At 58.3% G+C, this 21,642-nt stretch overlaps 3 protein-coding genes and 1 long non-coding RNA gene across 7 annotated transcripts in view; 1 reads left to right on the forward strand and 3 right to left on the reverse strand.

Moving 5' to 3' along the window:
- The window catches only part of EIF4E2 (eukaryotic translation initiation factor 4E family member 2), a 29,840-nt gene extending 28,086 nt beyond the window's left edge, over nt 1-1,754 (reverse strand). For all 3 annotated transcript variants that reach the window (XM_078450782.1, XM_078450781.1, XM_078450780.1), the window contains exon 1: nt 1,632-1,754. In XM_078450782.1, coding sequence (XP_078306908.1) covers nt 1,632-1,651 — 20 coding nt within the window. In that variant the 5' untranslated portion in view covers nt 1,652-1,754. The remainder of the gene's footprint in view (nt 1-1,631) is intronic.
- Nucleotides 1,755-3,566: 1,812 nt separating this feature from the next.
- CHRNG (cholinergic receptor nicotinic gamma subunit) lies at nt 3,567-9,234 on the reverse strand. The gene is made up of 12 exons (XM_060624165.3): nt 8,912-9,234; nt 8,571-8,710; nt 8,265-8,309; nt 7,994-8,103; nt 7,376-7,531; nt 6,475-6,572; nt 5,948-6,148; nt 5,653-5,767; nt 5,325-5,439; nt 4,364-4,580; nt 4,014-4,147; nt 3,567-3,740 (listed from the first exon to the last, which is right to left on the reverse strand). The coding sequence occupies exons 1-12, from the start codon at nt 8,964-8,966 to the stop codon at nt 3,567-3,569; spliced, it is 1,560 nt and encodes a 519-aa protein (XP_060480148.3). The 5' UTR covers nt 8,967-9,234.
- A 64-nt stretch (nt 9,235-9,298) lies between these two features.
- Nucleotides 9,299-14,132, forward strand: LOC132672296 (uncharacterized). Its single transcript, XR_009607464.3, has 3 exons — nt 9,299-10,921; nt 11,080-12,781; nt 14,026-14,132. It is a non-coding gene; the product is annotated as an uncharacterized LOC132672296 (long non-coding RNA).
- On the reverse strand, nt 13,851-21,598 carry CHRND (cholinergic receptor nicotinic delta subunit). 2 transcript variants are annotated; one of them, XM_060624158.2, is made up of 12 exons: nt 21,527-21,598; nt 21,117-21,262; nt 20,629-20,673; nt 20,018-20,127; nt 19,756-19,911; nt 19,442-19,551; nt 18,329-18,529; nt 17,043-17,154; nt 16,803-16,917; nt 15,094-15,298; nt 14,884-15,002; nt 13,851-14,204 (listed from the first exon to the last, which is right to left on the reverse strand). In XM_060624158.2, the coding sequence occupies exons 1-12, from the start codon at nt 21,576-21,578 to the stop codon at nt 14,022-14,024; spliced, it is 1,554 nt and encodes a 517-aa protein (XP_060480141.1). In that variant the 5' UTR covers nt 21,579-21,598; the 3' UTR covers nt 13,851-14,021. The 2 variants fall into 2 exon arrangements, with proteins under 2 accessions (XP_060480141.1, XP_060480140.2); XM_060624157.2 differs by having other exon boundaries at nt 21,117-21,580.
- Nucleotides 21,599-21,642: the final 44 nt, after the last annotated feature.

Consider the following 21,642-nt stretch of genomic DNA (forward strand, 5'->3'; position numbering starts at 1 on the left):
CAAGATGCCTATGGAAGCCATTATTACCATTCTTTTTTCTTTTTTAAGTATGTGTCACACCCAGTGTGGGGCTTGAACTCACAATGTTGAGATCAAGACCTGAGCTGAGATCAAGAGCCAGACGCTTAACAGACTGAGCCACCCAGGCGCCCCCCCACCCCCATTATTACCATTCTTAAATTAGCTTACTGCAATCCCCAAATCCAAATGATTTGGATGGGACTGGGCTAGATGACCCACAAAAACACCTTCCTAAGATGAAATCTTGACCGGTTCAATTCAGTGGAAGAACGGGTATAGGATTTGCAGAATCCTATAGGGACTTAGATCTGGAGTTAGGTGCTGCAGAGATTAAGACGAGGGGTACACATAGGGGAGCGGAGGGCAGGGTGGCCATTCCTACTGAAATGGGCTCAGCTAAGCAGCAGGCTGGGGAAACGTTCAGCCAAAGACTTCTTCCAAGCAGCAGAGACTTCTCAGCAACCAGAAACATTCCCGAGGAGCTGCGGACAGTGCTGGAATCTAGGACTCCTCAATTTGCAAACCAGCACTCATTGTACTGGAAAAAACCCAAAGTCCCATCAGCAGCAGGTCACAACCTAAATCAACAGCCATTCCACTTTACGTTTATTCCTCACTATTAGCAATTAACAATGTACCTTTAAGCACTGCTGAGTGTGATTTGGTCCTTACCACACTCAGAGCAGCAGCGGGGCACTAACCACTAACGTGGCTTAGGTAACAATGGTTGGGTAACTCTTCTACTGTCAAATAACTGGTAACTGGCTGGTCTGGTGCTGGAAACCTAGGTCTCTGGGGATCCGACAGATTTCCTAGACGGCTGGAAGAGAGGTAAGAACTACCTCAAGATACAAATCGCTAGAGGGGAAACATGCAAAAATACTCTGCATGTCCTTTTTGCATTTCCAATTGTCTGATGCTGGACCGAGGAACCAGATAGGGTACATACAGAAATGGGAGAAGGGGGCAATGGCAAGTACGCTCGTTGGGCAAGCTCGTTGCTCCTGGTGAGTGTGTTGGAAGAAGGGAAAAGGGGGAGGAGAAAGGAAGTGGGAAGGAGCCTCAGGAAGACGGAGCATTCCGTAACTGAGCAGCCACTAGGCGCCACAGCCACATTACCTCTCTGTATTCACAACTCTGCGACCCGGACTCTGTCACCGTCCCCACTCTGCAGATGAGGGGACTGAGTCAGAGAAGCGAGGTGACCTTCCTAGGCTAGAGCGTGTGTGGAAAGCTGGATTCAGAGGCAAGGAGGCCAGGCTGCGGAAACACCCAAACCGCTGCGGTCTCCGCCCTTCCACGCCGCTGGCAACCTGCATCCACCGGGGCGGGGCGTCCGCAAGTCTCCTTCCGGGCGGTACTGCCACCTCCTCCCCGGGACCCCGCGCTCCGCCCTCGGTCCGTACGACCCCGAAGTCTCTGGGGCCCCTGCATCACGCCTCCCCAGACCCCTCTTCGTCCCCGCTGGCCGCCTGGGCCGGGGAGGCCCGCAGCCCAAGCCCGGGAGGGAGGCCGGCGCCGGAGAGCTTCGTCGCCTCCAGCCCCGGTGGGGGCGGGCGCAGGGAACGGTTGGGGGAAGGGGCCCCGGGGGGCGGCCACGCGCCACTCACGCGTCGAACTTGTTGTTCATCCTCTCACCGCCGCCGTCGCCACTGCCTCACGGAGTGACTTCCGCTCCGCCAGGTCCCCTCCCGCTTAGGGCCCGGTCACTTCCGGCTGCGCACGGCGCAGCGGAACGTCTGCGCGCTGGCCCCGTGTGGGACAAGTATCCCGGGACGCCCGCCCGCGGCGGCTGCGCGGAGGCTGTGGCTTCGCGGTCCCTGCGGGCTGCGGGCCTCGGCGCCACCTGGGTTCCTGTCGCCCTCCTGCCCGCCTTCCCGGCGGCTCCAAGGAAACAGTTTCCGTCCGAGAGAGGGTCCCGACCCCCTCCCGCGGCGGCTGGGAGGAAGAGGCAGATCCGCGTCGCTGACTGTGCGGGCTCCGGACTGCCTGTTTCGTACAAATCCCGACTCCACGCCCTGTGCCGGCTGCACCATCCTGGACTGTGTTTTAACTTCCCCGAGACTGTTTCCTCTTCTGTACTGTCCATACTGTATTACAGTACCTGCCTCTTCGTGTTGCCGTGTGGATCTGACGGGATAATCAGTGCCAGGCGCTAGACACAGCAACCCTCAAGTGTAGTATTTTTAATTTTGCTTGTGCGAGGAGCTAAAGAGAACCACAGATGGGCCCACCATCATCAAATTGCCTCCAGGATCTAAGTCTCTGCTCCAAATACACAGGGGCAGCATGCACCTACACTGGAGTTAATGGAATGAACCTGCTGGTGATTGAGCACCAAAGCCAGCCACCCTGTACTTGGGAGAGGGGGGTTATTTCTGGGGTCCTCTCCCCTCCCCCAACAATGTCCCATGGTCAGGTCTTCATGTGGCATGTTCACATTTTTGAATCACTTTGATCTGCACCTTTGATCCTCTGATGAGGGGTAGATAGGAACTGAAACCTGTACCCATATTGACAGATGAAGTTGTTTCATCACAATCAGAACTCTGGCCGGAGCTGTACTCTCCAAATCAGGGCCTTGCCTCTCTCCCAGGAAGCCCTCAGCTGGCCATCTTGTTTCCTAAGTGGGGCCAAGCGAGGCTGGTCAGGGTCTCCTTCCAGAAGGCAAAGCCCAGAAGTTCCCTGTTACCTCCCAGCCTCTCTGCCTAGCTCTTCCTTGTCTTAACCAACCTTTGACACCAGTGCAAATGCCCTGGCCTTTGAGAAGAGAAGGAAGAGGGGTCTGTTTTCCAGGCCATGGAATGAATCTTCCTTGGAGTGTCTAAAACTGAGTTGGGAATTCTGGACTCCAAACTTTATTTGGCCACCAGTGTTCTGAGAAGCCCCTGTTACTCTGGGCCCCAATTTGCCCATCTGAAACATGGGGGGAGTAGTGACTTGCTTCTCCATGATGATGTGAAGAGCTCTTAACTCTGAAATCTTTTGTGATCAATGATAAAAAAATGCATATGGATGGAAAGGTCCCTGGTGCAGGTGAGTGTTGGGTACTCATAGCACCCAGAAGACAGGGGAGGGAGATGCCAGTGGGAGCGGGCTACTGCCATTCTTTTGAGAGAACATTGTCTGCTACTCTTCACATCTCTCTTGACTTCCTTCCTTTAGGAACCTGTGGGGAACTCGTAAAAAGGAAAGGGGGGCTAGGCCTAGAGGGATGGGACCTTGCCTAGCTGGGGACATTGTAAAACACAGAGTCCTTGGGGCTTCAGAAATGATGGGAGTTGCTAATGCTTTGCTGAAGTGAGGGGATTGCCAGGACTAGGTAGCTGGTGCCACGCGGATGCTGATCCCAACAGCACACCCTGCCCACAGCCGTTCTCAACCACTCCAGGACTCCAGCTCGGTCTCTTTATTTCCCATGCTTTTCTCAGGGCCTGTTGGCTCACATGGCCATGAAGGGCACTTCCCAAAGAGCACGCTCATGATCTCAGCCACTGAAGAACACAGCCAATCAGACTCCACGTAGCTGGCGGCCGATGGTTGGCTCAGTCAGGCGAGGGCAGGTAGGAGCGGGGGTCTCCAGGGAACGGAAGAGGGGGCACCTGGTTGTAGTGGGCCATGAGGAAGATGCCAGCAGTGCCACAGACAAAAAGGGAGAGCATGGCCAGGAAGCAGACACGGTCCAGCACGCGGCCCACCAAGAACCACTCCTCGCTCCCCTGAGGGCGGGAGGCAGGTGTGGGATGACCGGCAGGAACACCAAGCCTGCCCTGGATCATGTGCCATCCTTGGCCCACCAGCAGACCTCTCATTCTCCGTTTCTTTGGGTCCCTCTCACCTACTTCCAGGCCTTAACCTGTGTTCTGCCATAGTCCCCTGGCACTGATGTCCCCATTCCACTTTTTCCTTCCCTCTGCCCTGCCACGGCCACTCCACTCATCTTGCCCCCATCTTAAGTCCAAGTCCCTCACCGGGTACTCAGTTCCCCTTACACTGTCAAAGTGACTTTGCTGGTGGCGGGCAAGGGCAATGAGGTTGCAGGCTTCCACACAGGCCTGGATGGCCGGGGCGGCCTGCTTCAGGCTGCCACACAACTCTCGGCTCTGCCCTGACTCCGGGCCTTTCTCTGTTGAGAGAGGGTAAGGTTTGGGAATCGAGTGGAGAAGAAATAGTCTGAGAAGGTAGCCTCTCCTGAGCGACCCTAGTGTCTCTCTCCCCAGCTGGACACTTACCAACACTCATCGGCTGTGTCCGGTGCCTTGGCCAACAGATAGCCCTCCCCGTCAGATAGCAGGCCAGAGTGAGCACTGGAGTGTCCCCAGTGTCATACCTCCTGCCTCACCTAGCTTCTCCAGCGCCGCCCTCACCAGCCCGTTGCGCTGCCGCTGCCGGAAGAGAAGTTCACTGCGAGGCAGGCAGAGAGCAACCTCTTCCCCAGCTGTGATTGACCATCCCGGAGAGGAGCCGTTCTGCAGCCGGCGCCCCGTGTCTTGCACAGTCACTGGGACCAGTGGGCGAACGTGCATCTGCAACAGCTGGGGCAAGAGCCGCAGGAACACCTGGAGAGAGGATGTTCTGGGGCGCTTAGCTTAGTAGCCGGCAGACCTGGACGTGTGGGCAGCCGGGCTGGGCTTCAGAGCAAAGAGTGAAGGTTGGCATGGAGGGCTCAAGCTACCAGGGGCCCAGAGGCAGCACCTTAGGGACAGTGGCTTGACACTGGTACAGCTTGGCTGTTCTGTGCCAGGCACTGAGCCTAGGTCCCCAAACCTGTGTGCACATTCGAATCACCAGGGTACTTGCTGCACAGTCTTCACGAGGCCACAGGCTGGCCCCACCCTTGCTGTTCCAGCCCGCCTGAGGCGGGCCTGGGAATCTGCATTTGCAACAAGGGTCCCGGCTGACTGCTGCAGGTGGGCTGCAGATGGCCTGGAGCCATCTGGGTAGAGCCAGATGGCCTGGGTAGAATCTTGCTTCTCCTTCCCAGCCATGCAACCTTGGGTGAGCTAATGAACGTCTCTGTGTCTCAGTTTCCTCATTTGTAAAACGGAGGTGGCACTAATACCCACCTCATAAGAGTTTTATGAAGATCAAATGAGTTAGTATGTATGATGCACCTGCCACAAAGCAAGCACTCAGTATTATTATTAATCCGTCTGGATTAATCCACATGCTTCAAGATACACACAGGGCAGGTTTGTTGCTGAATGTGGCAGGTGAGTAGGGAAGGGCAAGGGGGTGGAGAGGAAGACGCATGTGAGTGGACTGGACTGGAGGATGCTGGAGTGGGCAGAGAGGGGCCTTGCCTTTCGGACCCTGCGGGCCATGGAGTGTGTATGGGGGGACCGCAAAGACACGTTGAGCACGACCACAGCATTCACAACAATGAGGATGGTCACCACCAGGAGGAAGGTCAGGTACCTGCCAGGGTCAGGTAGGCGGGAGGTGGGGCTGGCCCACTGGCACTGACTCCACCTCCAGACGCACCCCGCCCTTAGCAGCTGATTCCCCCAGATCTCTTAGGGTGAGGGGTTGGCATTGAGGATGGGAGGGTGGGAGTGGCAGAAGGGTAGTGCCCCGAATTCCAGGAAGGGGAGGGGGGGAGGGGGTGGTAGGCGTGAGGGCCGGCCTTACTTGCTGATAAGTGGCACTGCCTGGGAGGTCTCGGGCACCTTCTTGGCCACAAGGAAGAGGAAGACGGTCTGGGCCAGGAGCACGTTGATGGCGACGGTACACTTCTGGCCCCCCGCTGCCCGTAACCAAGAGACCCTCAGAGCAGATCTCAAGTTCCCTGCCATGGGGCTCCTCCCCCACCCCATTCCTGTCCCCGGGACAGGTGGTCTCGTGGGTGGTGCCACTCTGTGCCCTCCCAGCTAGCCCCTGTGCTGCCGGCCGGGGCCGTGGCTCCCCTCCCACGGGCTCCAGGTACCCTTGGCAGGAAGGAAGTAGATGAGAATGGCGACCGAGGAGATGAGCACACAGGGCGCGATGATGTTGATGATGTAGAAGAGGGGCTTGCGCTGGATGAGCAGGTAGAAGACCACCTTCTGGTGGCCCGCCTCCTCGGCGGGTGCCTCCACATCCAGCAGCATCTTGGCGGGCCGGTGCCGGATGGCCCACTCCCCGTTCTCTGCGGGCAGCGGACCAGAGTGAGCACTGGGAGCGCAGGCTGGGCAGATCCCCGCAGCCCCTGTGACCCGGCTGTGGGCGGCCAGCCGGGGCCCACAGCAGTGCCACCGAGGGATGGAAGCAGCAAAGGGAGATTGGATATCTGATCCTCCTCCCACCAAAACCGGAGACATTATCGTGGGGCAATCAGAACTCTGCTGGGTCTTTAAAAATCTAGTTTGTGTGGTTTAGTCTAGCCTTCATCTTGAGTTACAGGGGAGGGGGTCTGAACCGAGCCTGGCCCTGCCCTGGAGGTCAGGTGCGGCTGGGGTCCTGGGAAGAGGTTACCCGTGAAGGCCTCAGGGTCGATGAAAATCCACTCTATGGTCTGACCATCTTCCTGGCTGAGCTGCAAATTGATCTCATTGGTGCTGTAGGTCTGGGACCTGGGAAGGGGGACACATTTGAGGGCGTATAGATCCACCTACGAGGTCACGTACACAGTCATCTGGGGGCAACCGTGGGCGGTCTTGCCTCAAAAAGTACAGCTAGGAATTTCTGAGCCCTCCGCAGAGCCCTGGCCACGAGATGGGGGGCACGAAGGGGACCCGGGCTCCCTGGAGGTCAGGGAAGTTTTTGTTGAAGGGCCAGGAGGCTGCAGCTCAGTGCGCGTCACGGATGTTAAGAGCCCAAGGCCACTCTGTTCCTCCCTTCCACTGCCTCCAGGGCAGGAAGGGCCAATGGTTAGAACATAGAAAACACAGTCTGTACCTCTCAGATCTGTTTGTTACGGAGGGTCTCCTTGTGAAAAGACTGCTTCTCTAAAGCATGGGAACCCACTCACACAGACCTCCTTCCCCCCATTTCTGGAAGAGGAAAGTGAGAGCACCTCCACCTCTCCATGGGGAGTGGGGTGTAGCGTCTCGTGTGGGGTGGCGCTCGTGTGTGCATGCTGGTACCTCGCGGGCAGGTGTATGCCTTCTTGCCCACCCACCCCAGTCATTAACTCCTCCCTTGGGGCACAGGCAGGGAAACTGAGGCAGCGAAGGAGGATGAGCGAGGGGACTGCGGCTTAGCCGGGAGGGACGTGGGCACCTGCAGGTGTCTGGGCCTGAGACGGGCACAGAGGCCCCAGAGAGAGGGAGCCGCACCCCTGGCGAGAAGCCTCGCGTCCACCCCCCTCCCCAGCCAGGTTCCTCTTAGGGCAGCTCTCCAGGTCTGCACCCGCACCCCCGGTAAATGGCCTCACTGGAAGACGAGGGAGCAGTTCTGCCAGTCGAAGGGGAAGTAGGTGACGGAGACGGGGCAGGAGGAGCGGAAGATGGCGGGCGGCAGCCAGTAGACACATCCGTCAGGAGATACCAGCACGTTGCAGTAGAGGGCCACCTCGAACACGCCGTCCACGCTGCGCACAGGCCAGGCCCCGGGGCTGGGGGCTCACGTCTCCGGCGGCCCCGGCTCGGCCGAGTCCCACACCCCAGGCCTGCCAGCGTCCTGCGTGGATGGGGCCTGGGGACACCAGCCCCTCCCGGGCACAGGGTCCACTACCTCCCCGCCGCGCCCACCTCCAGGCTTCATCATCCCACCTCCTAATCACCACAGCTTCTATGGGAGCCGCCCTCACCCCCACGTTGGAGGGAGGGCCGCAGCCCAGCAGACGACCGAGCCCAGAGGAGATGGAGTGAGCCAGGTCGAGAGTCAGGTCTGCTGGCCAGGCCCTACCCTCGGCAGCACCTGCCGCATCCAGTATTTCCTGGCCCCGGAAAAGGGGGCCCGGTCTGCACCTTTCCCCAGAGCCCCCCTTGTCCTACCGGGCCCTGCCTTTGTATCGTTTTGTCCCCCCACCCCTGCCCGCACTCCTCCTCACTTGTTCTCCAGCACGACATCCGGCCGCCACACCATGGTGGACGGCACCCTCAGCACCCACAGTCCTTCGTAGTCTTGCGGATCCCAGCGCAGGCGATAGTCACACCACTGCTGCAGGGCGAGTGGGGTTGCCAGACTCCTGCTCTCCACGGAGTCACCCCCTCCCCAGAAGAGGCGGGGAGGGGGTGGGGGAAGACAGGGAGCTCCAAGGGCCTTGGGACCCCAGGGAGGGGGCCTGATCCAGGGTACAGGACTTCAGGGGGGCCTCTTACCATCTCTATCCACACATTGGTGGTGAGGGCCTCCTCTCGCTCATTCTGGGGGTTCAGAACAGAGGGTTGAGCCCCCATCGCTTGCTGTCTCTGGATGTTAGTCCCTACAGACCCCCATTGGGCGCTACAGGACCCCAGCCTCTTGGGCATCCTTCACCGGAGTTTTCTAGCTCCCCAGCCTCTCCCCTGTAGCGTCCTTCCTCCTCCTGGCTGCTAGAGCCAGCCCCTTCCTCTCCCCAGCAGGTCCCGGGGGCCAGGTGCACTGGGCCTCCGCCTCCCCTGCCGTCCTACAAGCCTATGGCTCACCAGGGAGATGAGGTTGGTGAGGGTGAGTTTCAGGCTGACGTTGACCACGTCCGAATCGCGCTCCGCGGGCCGCAGGTGGGGGTCGTAGTTGTGCATCAGGTCCGCGAGCAGACGCTCCTCCTGGTTCCGGCCCTGGGCTCCTGCAACCGACAGCAGTGAGCCCGGGTGCAGGGGCTTTGGGGCAGAAAGAGTTGGGGGGGGGGTCACAAGAGGGTGTGATGTGGAGAGGTAGGGAACTAGAGGTGCAGAGCAGGTCTCAATAGCCCTCCAGACCCTCTATCCCCTGAGGCCTTGGATCTCTACTCCAGGCCTCCCCAGGCTCCTGAGCCCCTGGTCCACACCCAGGCAGACAGCCAGCAGCGGCAGGAGGAGCAGCAGCCCCTGGTCCCTGTACATGGTGCCGCAGCTCTACAGTGTTGGCTGGGACAGCAGCTCTCCGACTCAGGGTAGAGAGATGTGGACTCCGGGTCTCATGTAACAGCCCATGCTCCCACCCCAGCCAGCCTGGCCAGGCCAGCTAGGCCCCACCAGCTGTCTGACCACAGCAGCGTCAGCTGTTCCAAGATGGACAAAATGCCAGGCTCGGGTTACCTGGGCTGGGGAGGGGACAGAGGGGCCCCATCTGCCCCAACAGAGATGGCTCAGCCTCCATCCCCGCTCTCTGACTCCGTTGGCCCAGCCCGTGTTCCTTCCATCTGGGGTGGGGGGGGGGGCGACTGGAGACACAGCCTTGGACGGACAGGTGTGGGAGGGAGGCAGAGTGCGAGGAAGCGCCCCAAATTGGGCTCCCTCCTTTTGCTCCCTCTGGCGGGTCAGGATTTGGGGAGGTTTAGAGGGGCGTTTTGGACCTGAGCCATGACATGGTTGAGGACCATGAACCTGTCCCACTAGCCTAACATCTTCATGGGTTATTCCACTGGGCCGGGGCACTGGGGACAAGCCTAAGAGGGAGATGCACTAGGTCCCCCGGGCTTGGATACCTTAATGCAAATTAGGGTGTTCTTCAGGGTCCTTCAGATAACTTGAACTTCAGGCAGTTCAGGGCCCTCCCAGGCTCTGAGGCATAAGACACAGGCCTGGTAAGCTTTGGAAGAAGGAGGGTTGAGGAGGGTCTGGAGCTTGGGGCTCTTGGGAACAGAACAGCCCCTGAATAGGGGCTCCTCAGTGTGGCCTCGGTATTTATTAAATTATCCACAGACTAAGGGAGTCTCCAGCATGTGGCAGGCACAAGGCTAGGTGGGCTGCAGGGGACTCGCAGGGGACTGTGAGGAGGCAGGGATAAGCCTGAGCGGCTCATAGGAACTCAGAGTTCAGTAAGGCAGGCGGTCAAGATCAAGGTTGCGGCCTCCGGAGAGTCAGATGAGGGGACCCAGAAGGGCCAGAAAACACACTCCATCGGCTTTGTAGTTTGAGGTCAGGGAAAGGGTGGGGCTGAGGCTAGTTTAGGAACAAGGGTCCCTGCTGCTGGCTGTGACCATGACCATGGGCTCAGGCCACCTGTCGTTTGACCATCTATTCTAAGCAGACAGGTCAGGACCTCCCAGCAAGTTTGCAAGACAAAGAACGCAGCTTCGACTAAGTGCTACCAACCCTTGGGCATCCTGGGGGACAGGGTGGTGGAGGCCTCTGAGGGCTGGAGGAAAAGTGCCACCTACCTCCTGCCCCACAAACAAATGAGGTCTCCAGCATTTCTTCACATTTCTAATGTGTCAGTACATTGGAAATCAGCCTACTACTTTTAGTCCTTGGGGATCCGTGTGTGAGGTTGGCTCAGACCCCAGCCTCTATAGCCACAAATCCCTCCTGTCTGTCCTCACCGTGATTCTGGGGTCGGGGGGACAGTGGTGGTGGCACCTGCCTTCCCTGTCATCTACTTGTGTCCTTGTGTTCAGTCCTGCTCTGGGCCCCACCCCTAAGCGTTGCTCTCAATGTGCATCTAGGTGTGTAGCCAGCCCCCTTTCCCTGGAGATTACAAAGCCAGGTGCCCCTTCTCCCCAGTTTGCCCTTTGGTCCTCCCCAGATTCGGGTCCCTCACCCATTTTGGAGAGCAGAACCTCTTCCCCTCTCTGCTCCCCCTCCCCCAAGACCACACTTAGGCAAGACCATTCATGGCTCCTGCTAAGTGACGGACCACCTATTCACCACCTCCCAAACCCTCTGACCCAGGCAGTGGTGGTCTGGCTGTTGCTCTGACATTTCCGACTTTCCCTTTCCCCTTCCCTACAAGTGTCGGGGAGGAAAAAGGAAGATTGTGGAGCATGACTTCCCTCTGGTATGAATTATGCCGCCTCCCTACGTATGAAGAGATTTCAACTCCTGTTTTTTCACCTTCTCTCTGCTGTGGGAGAGAGGTCAGGTCTCTCTGGTGTTCTCAGGAGGGCGGGTCAGCTGAGGAGCTGGTGGTTTTGTCCTGAAGGGGTTAAAGGGAGGCAACTTTAAGAGAAAAATCTTCTGTAGACATGATTTGTGTCTAATAGCTACTCCCCCTTTGTCACCTTCTATGCTGGAGGCTGGAAAAGTGAAATGCTCTACTCCCAGTCTCCCTTGAGGAAGGGGTGGCCACGTGATAACATCTTGACCCATGAGACGTCTGCAGAAATCAGCCAAGGGGCTCCAGGAGAGAGCTTTTGCTTCCTGATAAAAGGGGTCAGGAATGTCTGGCCCCTTTCCTGCCTCGAACACAGATGAGAAGTGTGGATCTGCGGCAGTGAGCTTGTGAGCAGGGCAACAACATGAGGACAAAGCCAACACGCCAAGGAGGGAGGACGGGGCAGAAAGCACAGAACCCGGGTCCCTGGGAGCTCTGTGGGACAGCCCAGCCAACCACTGTCTCGTGAAGAGGAAGCCTTATTTCTTTGAACCACAGTTCTTTGTGTTTCTGTTCCTTGAAGCCCAGTGCATCCCTAAAAGACTCATCACTGTTTGAAGGAGGGTGAGTAGCCTTGCTGGCCTGGGGAGACTGTGTAGGGACACCCTTTGGTTTCACAGGAAGCTGGCCCCTTGTGGGTGTGACTTCCTGGGGAGGAAGGAGCTATATCACCTCTATCACTTCCATATCACCTATAAAGGGGACCGGTGCAGACAGCACCCTGGGGCTGCAGTGCTGGAGGAATGGGTGCCATTGGGGGTCCTTCTGTGACCCCGGGAAACTGGGCAAGGGGCACCCTTGGTCGGGCGTGGCATTTGGGGTGGTTTCTCTGGAAGGGTCGCTGCCACCTGAGCAGAGCCTGAAACCGGGGTTCACCTGGCGGTTGGCAACAGTGCCATCGTGTGGCAGAGAGAAGCAAGGACAGTGGCTGAGGGGTCTGGTTCAGGGCCTCTTGGGGCTCGGACGGGGTCCCTCCCGTAGAGGGCGATTCCAGGGAAGTCTTGGACTTCCTGCTCATCTGATGGGTGTAAGTCCAAGCCGCTTTCCCTACCCAGAGGGACAAAATTAAAGATTCGTACCTTGAACCTGTGCACGGTTCATATTGGAAGGCAGAAGTAACCAGGGTCAGTTTTGACGCTAGATGGTTTGTCTTTTGTTCATTTCCTTTGACAGACAAAAAAATCCCACCTTATGTATACCTGGGCCAATGAGGTCACCAACTCCCTCTGAGGGAGACGGGTTGATCTGTGAAGACCTTCGGTGTGTCCATCCAGGAGGCGATTAGTTGGGCCCTCTGTGCTTGCTCCAGTCTGCCTACAGACTCCCTGTCAGCCTTGGATGTGGGAGACCACAGGCCCATCCCCTGTGACTCAGGCTCACAACTGAGGAATGAGTTAAATAACCACCGCTTACATTTGTAGGACACGTGCAAGTACCTTTATGCCCACTAGCAGATTCTATTTTCACAGCCCCTCACAGACGGGACTTATGATACACACATTTTGCTGGCAAGAAAACAGCTAATAGATGAGGGTGGCTCACCCAAGGTCACCCCGCTGGTGTAACAAAGCATCCCAAAACTTTGTCTCTTAAAACAGCAAACATTTACTATCCCACACAGTTTCTGAGGGTCGGGAATCCAGGAGCAGCTTAGCTGGGTGGTTCTGGCTCAAGAACTGGCTGTGCCCAAGATGTTCACCAGGGTTGTGATCTCATCTGAAGGCCCAGCAGGGCTGGAGGATCCACTTCCAAGGTCACTCATGTGGCTGCAGGCAGAGAGCCTCAGTTCCTTGCCGTGTGGGCCTCTCCGCAGGGCTGCTCTTATACCAGCTGCTTCCCCAGAGTGAGAGATCCAACTTTCAGTTGCTTTCAGCAAGAGTGATGGGGGTGGGGAGCAAAGGAGGTGCCACAGTGTCTTTTAGAGCCTGATCTCAGAGGTGCTGCACCGTCACTGCTGCCTCGTTCCGTTGGTCACGCAGACCAAGCCTGGTTCAGTGTGGAGGGAGGCTACCCAGGGTGTGGATACCAGGAGGTGGGGATCACTGGGGCTGTCTTGGAGGTAGGCTCTCATGTCTCCCAGCCAGCACCTGCAGCCTCAGCCTTTGGCCCTTGGGACAGGATTGTTGGGGGCATCTTTTGGGGCAGAGGTGCCAAATTTAGCAAACAAAAAGACAGGATTCCCAGTTGAGTTTGAATTTCAGATAAACGATGACTAATTTTTTTGGTAAACGTATGTCCCGAATATTGTATGGAAGCCCTACTTTGGGGTGGAGAATAGGTGTCCAAGAGGGGACACGTCTTGGGGGAGGGCTGAGTTCTGGGGCTCTAGGATTGCGCATATGACCTGAGGTTGATAAGCTGACCTCTGGTCTTTGTGGGTGCTGAGCCCAACACTTCCGGGTGGAAGTGTCCTGGTCCTCGGCTTCCCTGAGGGACCCAGACAGCATCACCAAGGCAGAACGGGCTAGGGAAGACCATTTTGCAACTCTGGTGCCCCCACCCCTGCTGAAAGCCTCCTTCCTTAGGAGCCCTGGAGAGGGAGGTGTCCCCACCTCAGCTCCAGGTGGGGCTTCAGAAGCTGAAGACTGAGGGGTAGTTGAGAGGAGGGTGGCTAGGGAGCAGGGAAGTGAAGGCACAGGATCCCACCTGCTCTAGCCTCACCCGGGGGACGGGGAGGCAAGAAGTGGCCTCTGCCTTTCTGACTCCTCACAGAGGGGTCCTAAAAGGCTGGCCTGAGTGGCATCCTCCCTGGCCCCTGAGCCAGCCCCCTTCCCCCCTGCCAAATTGTCCTGCCCTGACCGCCAGCTGATGTCCACTCTCAGACCTCCTCGGCAGCTCCTGTCTTCAGCTACAGAGGACTGTGGTTGAGGAGTGAGGCGTCTCTCTTCCTTCCTTAATCTCAGGAAAGCCCAGCTCTTCCGGCCCCAGCCCTGCAGAACCAGCTGGCCTCGAGTCTCAGGGCCAGAAGTTGGCCTTCCCAGGAAGGGCTTGTCCTCTCTCAGACATCCCTGTCCACGTGACTACACCCGCCCCAAACCCGAAGCTGCCTGGGAGTTGGGCCAGCAGGGCAGAGCAGGCCTACCCTAGGCGAAGCGCTTATCTTTCTCATGGTAGGAGAAGGGGTCCCCGGGGAAGGGCTGAGGTGGGGGCTGGTTGTAGGCGCCCTGCAGGAAGATCCAGGCCGTGCCCACCACCATGATGGGCGTCACCACAAACAGGCAGAGTCGGTCCACTGTGCGGGCCACTCGGTTCCAGCAGTCCTTTTCCTGGGGGCAGGGAGACGGAGACAGTGGGGGTGAGGAAGGGCCTCAAACCACAGACCCACAGCCCAAGCTGGGGCCGGTGACGGAGGCGTGGCCTCGGTGTATCTGCGGGGCTTGCCTCAGGCTTGCGGTGGATGGGATGTGCTGGTGTGTCCCCAGCAGGGCCCAGGCCCCCCTGAAGTCAAGGCCTCTGTCTGTCCCTCCTCACCCCACTGGAGGGCTCCAGGGGCTGAAGAGGAGCTGGGGGTGCCTGGAGTCTCTCTCAGGGGGCTAAGGACGGTAAGTCGTCCCCTCTCCTCCCTCTTCACCCCTCCCAGCTAGCCCCTACATGAACTGGAAAATGGTGCCCCTTTCTCAAGAGAGAAGTTCGAAAAATTGTGTGATACTGAACAACCACCTAAGTCTGCCTTTGAAATGTCTGAGTATGTCTGGAGTATCAGACTTGGGGTTGAGCAGGGACAGAAAATGGTTGGCAGCCCGGACAAAGAAGGGACCCTAAGGGAGCTATGTTCCTGGCCCAGCGTGCTGCTCTGGGGTTCTAGGCGGGGGCTGTCCCTCCCAGGGTGCTTGGAGTCTGCACCCACTGTGAACTCCTTCATCTAGGTGGGTTCGTGTCTCACGTGGAACCGAGCCCCCTTAAGACAGGATACACCCGATGTGTGGCAGGCCTGTGGCTACTCACCTCATTGTAATTGTTCTGGTCCCTCATGTGGTTGACGATGAAGTTGGCCCCATCCACGGCTGGCTTCAGCTGACTGAAGAGCTCCTGCTGGGCTTGCTCAGAGCCTGCTGGGGGCTGGCCTGTGGATACCCGGCCAGAGGAGGGCATGAGGCCTGGCCCCAGCCCACCTCCCACGGACGGGCCAAAGTCCCAGGCCACACGGGGACCCACGTGCGCTGGTGAGGCGCCGGGCCAGCCCGTGCCGCTCCGACTGCTTCTCAAACATGAGGTCACTTCGGGACTTGAGCAGGAAGTACTCCTCGGCCTTGGAGATGTAGCCCAGGGAACTGCTTCTCCGGACGAGAGCCCCCGGGCTGGGCCCATCCTCTGCTGGGCGGGACATGTGTAGGAGTTTGGGCAGGGTCTCCAGGAAGAGCTGCGGCAGGTCAGGGGAGCACAGGAAAGCTATTTGACAGACATGGGTCACCTTCACACACCCAAGCGCCTTGACCCTCTGCCCGGCTGCCACAAAGTCCTCCCGAGTCTGACGCTGTTATCCATTTTCCCGATCCCCCGCTGATGGACACTCAGGTTGCTTCCAACTCTCCCCATTACTCACAGCACAAAGCACAACTCATTTGTTGAAAATGAATTATATATGAACAACAAAAAAGTAAGAAAAATGCCCCGACTGCTGAGCTCTCTTCTCCAAATGGTAAAGATCAAGCAAGTTGCTAAGGCACCTTCACATCCCAGAACAGCTAGTGGCCCTGCAGCGGCTGAGAGGGAAGGACAGCCCCCTCCTGGGTATGCTGCCCCCACATTCCTCACCTTTTTTTTTTAATTAAAAAATTTTTATTTTATTTTTGAGAGACAGACGGAGCATGAGCGAGGGAGGGGCAAGAGACAGGGAGACACAGAATCCAAAGCACGCTCCAGGCTCTGAGCTGTCAGCACAGAGCCCGACACGGGTCTTGAACCCACGAACCGTGAGATCATGACCTGAGCTGAAGTTGGCGCTCAACCGACTGAGCCACTCAGGCGTCCCCCTCACCTTCTTTTTTTATTTTTTTCTCTTTTTAAAAAAAAATTTTTTTTTAATGTTTATTTATTTTTGAGACAGAGAAAGACAGAATGAGCAGGGAAGGGGCAGAGAGAGAGGGAGACACAGAATGTGAAGCAGGCTCCAGCCTCCGTGCTGTCAGCACAGAGCCCGACGTGGGGCTTGAACTCACGAACTGTGAGATCATGACCTGAGCCGAAGTCAGACGCTTAACCGACTAAGCCACCCAGGCGCCCCTCACCTTCTTTTTTTTTTTAATCAGGGTGAGGGGCTCAGGTCATGATCTCATGGTCTGTGAGTTTGAGCCCCATGTCGGGTTCTGTGCTGACGGCTCAGAGCCTGGAGCCTGTTTCAGATTCTGTGTCTCCCCCTCTCTCTGACCCTCCCCCATTCATGCTCTGTCTCTCTCTGTCTCAAAAATAAATAAACATTAAAAAAAATTAAAAAAAATAATCAGGGTGTAACACATCCAGCAGACTGAGCAAATCTTAAGTGTAGAGCCAGATGGAGTTTTACAGACACATTCAACTGCGTAAACGCCACCCAGGTGAGATATCAACCCAACACCGTCCCAAGGGTTCCCTCGTGGCTCCTGCCGTCACTTCCTACCCACCCCCAGGGGTAACCACCATCTTGATTTCTATCACTGATGGCTGGCTGTTGCCTGACCTTGAACTTTCGGGAGAGAAAACTGTGCGGCCTGTGCTCTTTAGTGTCCGGCTCCTTCCAAGCCCCCGTGTGCTAGGAGAGCCGTCCACGCCGCGTGGGGGGCAGCACGTGGCGCTTCTGCATGGCTGGGTGGCACTCCCCTGTGTGAGCACGTTCTCCTGGAGAGGGACGGCCAGACAACCTCCAGCGTTTGGCCTGGGCCCCTCACCTTCTTGACCCCCTCAGACAGCACGTGGGTGCTGGGTGTGCGAAAGTGGATGTTGAGCACGATGACACAGATCACCACGACCATGGTCACCAGCACCATGCCGAAGAGCAGGAACCTGTAGGCACACACTCAGCCTGGAGCCCACGGGGCAGGGCGAGGCGTGCTGGGGCTGTTGGGGCGGGGGAGGGCGAGGGGTAGGGCGGGGTGGGTGAAGCGTGGCGTGGCATAGCCGTCACTCACTTGCCGATGAGGGGGATGGCCATGGATGTGGCGGGCAGCCGCTTGGAGATGAGCAGCAGGAAGACCGACTGGGCCAGGAGCACCGAGATGGCCATCGACGTCTTCTCGCCACCTGGGGGAGCCCGGACTTAGCTGCTACCTCTGGTCTTGACCCCAGCGGGTCCCACTGTGGCCCCCTCACCACCATTCGCGATGCCACAGTACCTTGATCGACATCATGGGCTTTGGAGCTAGGGCACCTAGCTCTTCCACTTACTGGCTGGGTGACCTTCGGCAAGTAGCCTAACCTCTCTGTGCCTCAGTTGTCCCAACTGCTAAATGTCGTGAGGACAAAGTGAGAGAGCGTTTCACACTCCTCACTCTGCCAGGCGCTGGGCAAGCGCTCAGCGAACACCGGCTATCACTGTTGGCCAGCTCCCTGCCACGCAGCCCTCCCCAAATCACAGATCTGTGTGTCCCACCCTGTACAGAAAGCTCCGGGACATCCTCATAGCACCGATGATACCCTAACTCCTAGTCCTCCACTCAGAGACCCCAGCCGGGCACTGCCAGCTCTTCCCACCTGAGGTCCTGAGCATGTGGGGCCGTGGCCACTGTGGTCACAGGTCCCCAGCCCTGCCCCAGGGCCCCTTCTCTATCTGCAGGGTGCCCACCAACCCACCTCCAGCTCAAGCAGCGCCTCTTCCAGGAAGGCTTCCCCCATTTTACTGCCCCTCAGACTGTGCTCCTAGTTCTGTGGCTTCTACAGTCTCTGCCAGCAGCAGAGGCTAGATTGCGTTTGTCCCTGGGGCTCACTGTGCCTTGCTTACAGTAAGCATTTGAAACGATTCTGAAACCAAGTGAGCGAAGATTACACATGTCCTTCTAGAACCAGGTGAGCGTAGATTGCACGCTTCCATGCCTGGCTTCCTGGAGATCCCGTTTTCCGCCCACTCGTTCAAAGTGGATGGCCTTCTGTGTGTCAGGCCCATGGTCACACGTGGTGGCCAGGACAGACCTGTTTCTGTTCAGAGAGATGGTCTAGGGGTTCTCCCTAGGGTCCTGGGGAGGCCTGCTGTGAGCAGCAGAAGCAGGGTCCAAGAGGGACTGTCCATTTGGGGATATCGGACACGGTCACAAAACCCTCCCCTTGGCTGGCCACCCCCCCCCATGCCTGGACCGTGGGCAGGGAGCCCCGGGAGTGGTGACCCCGTTGTGGCTCCTGGAGGAGGTGAGGGGAGGGCTGGGGAGGCCCATGCGCAGATGCCCTCAGGGACAGGGAGGGGCTGGGGCAGGCTCAGGCTCACTGTCAGCCGGCAGGTAGAAGACCAGGTTGATCATGAAGGAGATGAGCACGCAGGGCACCAGGATGTTGATGATGTAGAAGAGGGGCTTGCGGCGGATGATGAGGTAGAAGGTGACGTCCTGGTGGCCGGGACTGTCCAGCGGGACACTGGGGTCCACGTTGATCCTGGCTGGCCGGTGCACTATCTCCCACTCCCCGTTCTCTGAGGAGGGCAGGAGGACACCTCGGTGTCAGGCCAGGCAAGGGGGCGGGTTGGGGGGGGGCGGCGGGGAAGGACAGAGGTGGGGTGGGGTGGGGGGGCTGGGTGGAGTGAGCCAGCCCGAGGGCGCGCGCAGAGGAGTGTTTAGGTTCTGGAGGTGGGCGTCTTTCCCTGGGGCTTGGGAAGGAGGTTTCAATCTGCAAGGGGGAAATTCTGCCTTGGGAGTGTGGTTTTTTGTTTGTTTTGAAAATAGAGAAGCTGAGGCTGTGTGTGGCTCAAACAAGGAGTCTTAGAGATAATGATGTGGTGAGAGTAACACCAATGCCCCCCCCCCCCCCAAACCCCGGTGATGTAGCCGCCTTGGGACCGGTGTGACATAGGTTTTCTCTGATGAACAGGGGTGTGTGGTGGGGAGCCCCATAGAAGACCTGAGCCCGGTCATAGATAGGAGTGTGGGGCGTTGGCAGGGGGCAGCATACACAACATTAGGATCGGTGGCTAAAGCCGCAACCACGCCTCTCGGCTTCCTGGGAACAGAAGACTAACTACCCCCCTCATTTGTCAGTTACATCCATCCCTAGGGACCCTGTCCAGACCCAGGAGGGTCTTCTGGCCCGGGGAAAAGGAAGGGTGGGGCCAGTGTCTGTCTCTGCCTTTGGGACACAATCCCCTCCTGGGGATTTCTTTCCTTTCAATGTGCTAGATTTACGTCGCTAAGTATGTCTGCGTGTGTTTGCAGGTCGGTATGTGTCTGTGCATCTGGGTCTCCCCGCCCGTCAGTGTGCCTGTATGTCCACGTTCCAGGTGTACATGGGTGTGCCCACGTGCATCTCTGGCGGGGAGGCGTTGGTGCGACCGTACCCACGGGTGTGCGTCTGAGGGGCCTGCCCACCCACCAGCTGCTACTCTCAGCACCTGTGAAACCCGCAGGGTCGATGATGATCCACTCCACAGGATAGGAGCGGCCCTCTTTCTCCTCCTGCTTCAGACTCAGGGTGATCTCCTTGGCCGTGTACTTGAGTGAACTGGGGAGAGCAGCGGGGAGAGGGTGGTCCTCAGCCACTGGCTGCGGCCACTGAGGGCGGAAAGGCCAGTACAGGAGGTTCACGGTCAGAGGCGCCCTTGTGGGTCTGGGGGAGCTCTAATCAGGACTGAGGGTGCCTCGAGCACCTCTCTCAGCCCCTGGCACGGTGCCCGGGGGTGAGGGCTGCCTGGAGAAGTGGGTGCACCTGAACTTGAGGGAGCAGTTCTGCCAGTCGAAGGGGAAGTAGGTGACGGAGATGGGGCAAGAGGAGCGGAAGATGGCGGGCGGCAGCCAGTACACGTAGCCCGAAGGGTAGACGAGCACGTTGCAGGCGTAGGAAATCTGGAAGGAGCCGTCGTTGCTGAGGGACAAGGACAGAGGCCACCATGAATGCCAGCCAGCTGGGAGCTGGCAGAGATGGGGGAGGCGGAGGGTCGAGGGGATGCCAGGGAGGGTTGTGGCTCAACTTGTTCTCCAGCACAATCTCTGGGAGCCACAGCATGTCAGGGGGCAGGCGCAGGACACTGATATTTCCAAATTCTTCAGCATCCCACTGCAGCCGGGGGTCCGTCCAGCCCTGGAACCCGAAAGGTATGTCAGCAGTCGGCTCTGCTGTCGTCCAGGCTCCCCCTGCTCTCCTCACTTCCCTGGGGGAACACTGGACAGGGTCTGGGAACTGTGACAAAAGAAGTTTGGGGGAGGTGGGTGCAGAGTTAGGACTCAGGTCCGTCACGTACAGCTGTGTAGAACGTACACTGCACGACAAAGGGAGCATATTTCATTATGGACACAGAAGACTTACGTCTATATTATGAACTTCTGATGGATGGCAGAAGAGTGTTTTCTAATAAAATCAGAATACCGTGACAACCTTCCCGTAGGTAAAGAATCCCAATTCACCGGAAGTCTCCATCTGAGCTTGTGGCTGTACAAGGTGGTGGGAAGGGCAGCTGGGCCTGTGGGTGGGAGCCAGCTCCTCCTGGAGGCCAGGAGGATCCCCTCCTGGAGATCCCTAAGCAGAAGGAAGCATGGGCCCTACACCCTCACCCCCCGGCTGTGAGCGGGGTCGTCTCCTTACGTGCTCAATCCACACGTTAGTGGTGAGGGTCTCCTCAACTTCTTTCTGTAATCACACAAGAGCACTGTCCCCTAGGGCCCGCACTGCTCACCTGCACACATTCAGCAGGCAGCTACTTCCCGCCACCCCCCGGAGGAAACCACGGCAACTGGCCTGACCAGACTCCTGGCCCAAGCACGCACAGTCAGGAGGGGCTGGGCAGACCAAGGAGCAGGGAGGGGACAGCCCTGAAGTATGTCATGGGTCTGATATGGGGCACACCCCAGAGCTGAAGCTGGAGGGGAAGGGGCATCGGCTCGAGGCCTGTGGGCAGCAGTGAACCTGGAGAACGCTGGAGCGTGCTTCCCCGGGAGAGGAGCTACCACAGGAGCTACCAGGCTGGGACCTTGAGCTTCGTCCGTGGCCATCCCAGGCCAGGAGACAGCCAGGCCTCCAGGAAGCCGTCCCCGCCCTCGGGTCCCCAGCCCAGCCACAGAGGGGCCTCTCACCAGAGAGATGAGATTGGAGAGTGTGAGGGCCAGCGAGACCTCCACACTCTCATCTTTGTGAGCCACAGGCCGGAGCTCCTTGCTGTAGCCCTTCTCTTCAAACAGGTGCCGAATCAGCCGCTCCTCCTCGTTCAGGCCCCAGCTGCCTGGAGAGGGACAGGAAGAGGGATGGGGTGCTGGGAGGGGGGACCGGGAAGGGGGCTGCCGTGAAATCCTGCCAGGCCATGGGGCTGGGCTGAGCTGCGGGGATCCGACCACTCCCCAGGAAGGGGTCCTGGCGGTCAACCCCCTCCAGAGTTGGGGTGGGAGCTGGGCCTGATGCAGGGGAGGAGTAGGAGGGGACCATGCAGCAGGGACCCTGGGTGCAAGTCCTGAGGGACCCTTCGGGGCAGGGTGATGCCCACTCTTACCACACACGACCAGGGCAGCCAGCAGCCCCAGCGTTAACACCGGCCCCTCCATCCTGTCCCTCTGACTAGGTCTTGTGGCCCCTCCAGTCTACAGGGCTGGGGAATGTGGGTGGGTA

The sequence above is a fragment of the Panthera onca genome, chromosome C1 (genome assembly GCF_046562875.1).
Source record: "Panthera onca isolate mPanOnc1 chromosome C1, mPanOnc1 haplotype 2, whole genome shotgun sequence".
Lineage (NCBI taxonomy): Eukaryota > Metazoa > Chordata > Mammalia > Carnivora > Felidae > Panthera > Panthera onca.

What these genes read in the sequence shown, in the direction of transcription:
- CHRNG (XM_060624165.3), bottom strand. Translation starts at nt 8,966, where the DNA reads ATGTACAGGGACCAGGGGCTGCTGCTCCTCCTGCCGCTGCTGGCTGTC. An exon ending in AACTGCTCCCTCGTCTTCCA is followed by an intron (nt 6,573 to 7,375) that starts GTGAGGCCATTT and finishes CCCCCTTCCCAG; the next exon opens with GTCCCAGACCTACAGCACCA. An exon ending in GCAGTGCCACTTATCAGCAA is followed by an intron (nt 5,440 to 5,652) that starts GTAAGGCCGGCC and finishes TGACCCTGGCAG; the next exon opens with GTACCTGACCTTCCTCCTGG.
- CHRND (XM_060624157.2), bottom strand. Translation starts at nt 21,578, where the DNA reads ATGGAGGGGCCGGTGTTAACGCTGGGGCTGCTGGCTGCCCTGGTCGTG. An exon ending in CTTCTACCTGCCGGCTGACA is followed by an intron (nt 17,155 to 18,328) that starts GTGAGCCTGAGC and finishes GGGCTCCCCCAG; the next exon opens with GTGGCGAGAAGACGTCGATG. An exon ending in CCGGCGCCTCACCAGCGCAC is followed by an intron (nt 15,003 to 15,093) that starts GTGGGTCCCCGT and finishes GGGTATCCACAG; the next exon opens with GCCAGCCCCCAGCAGGCTCT.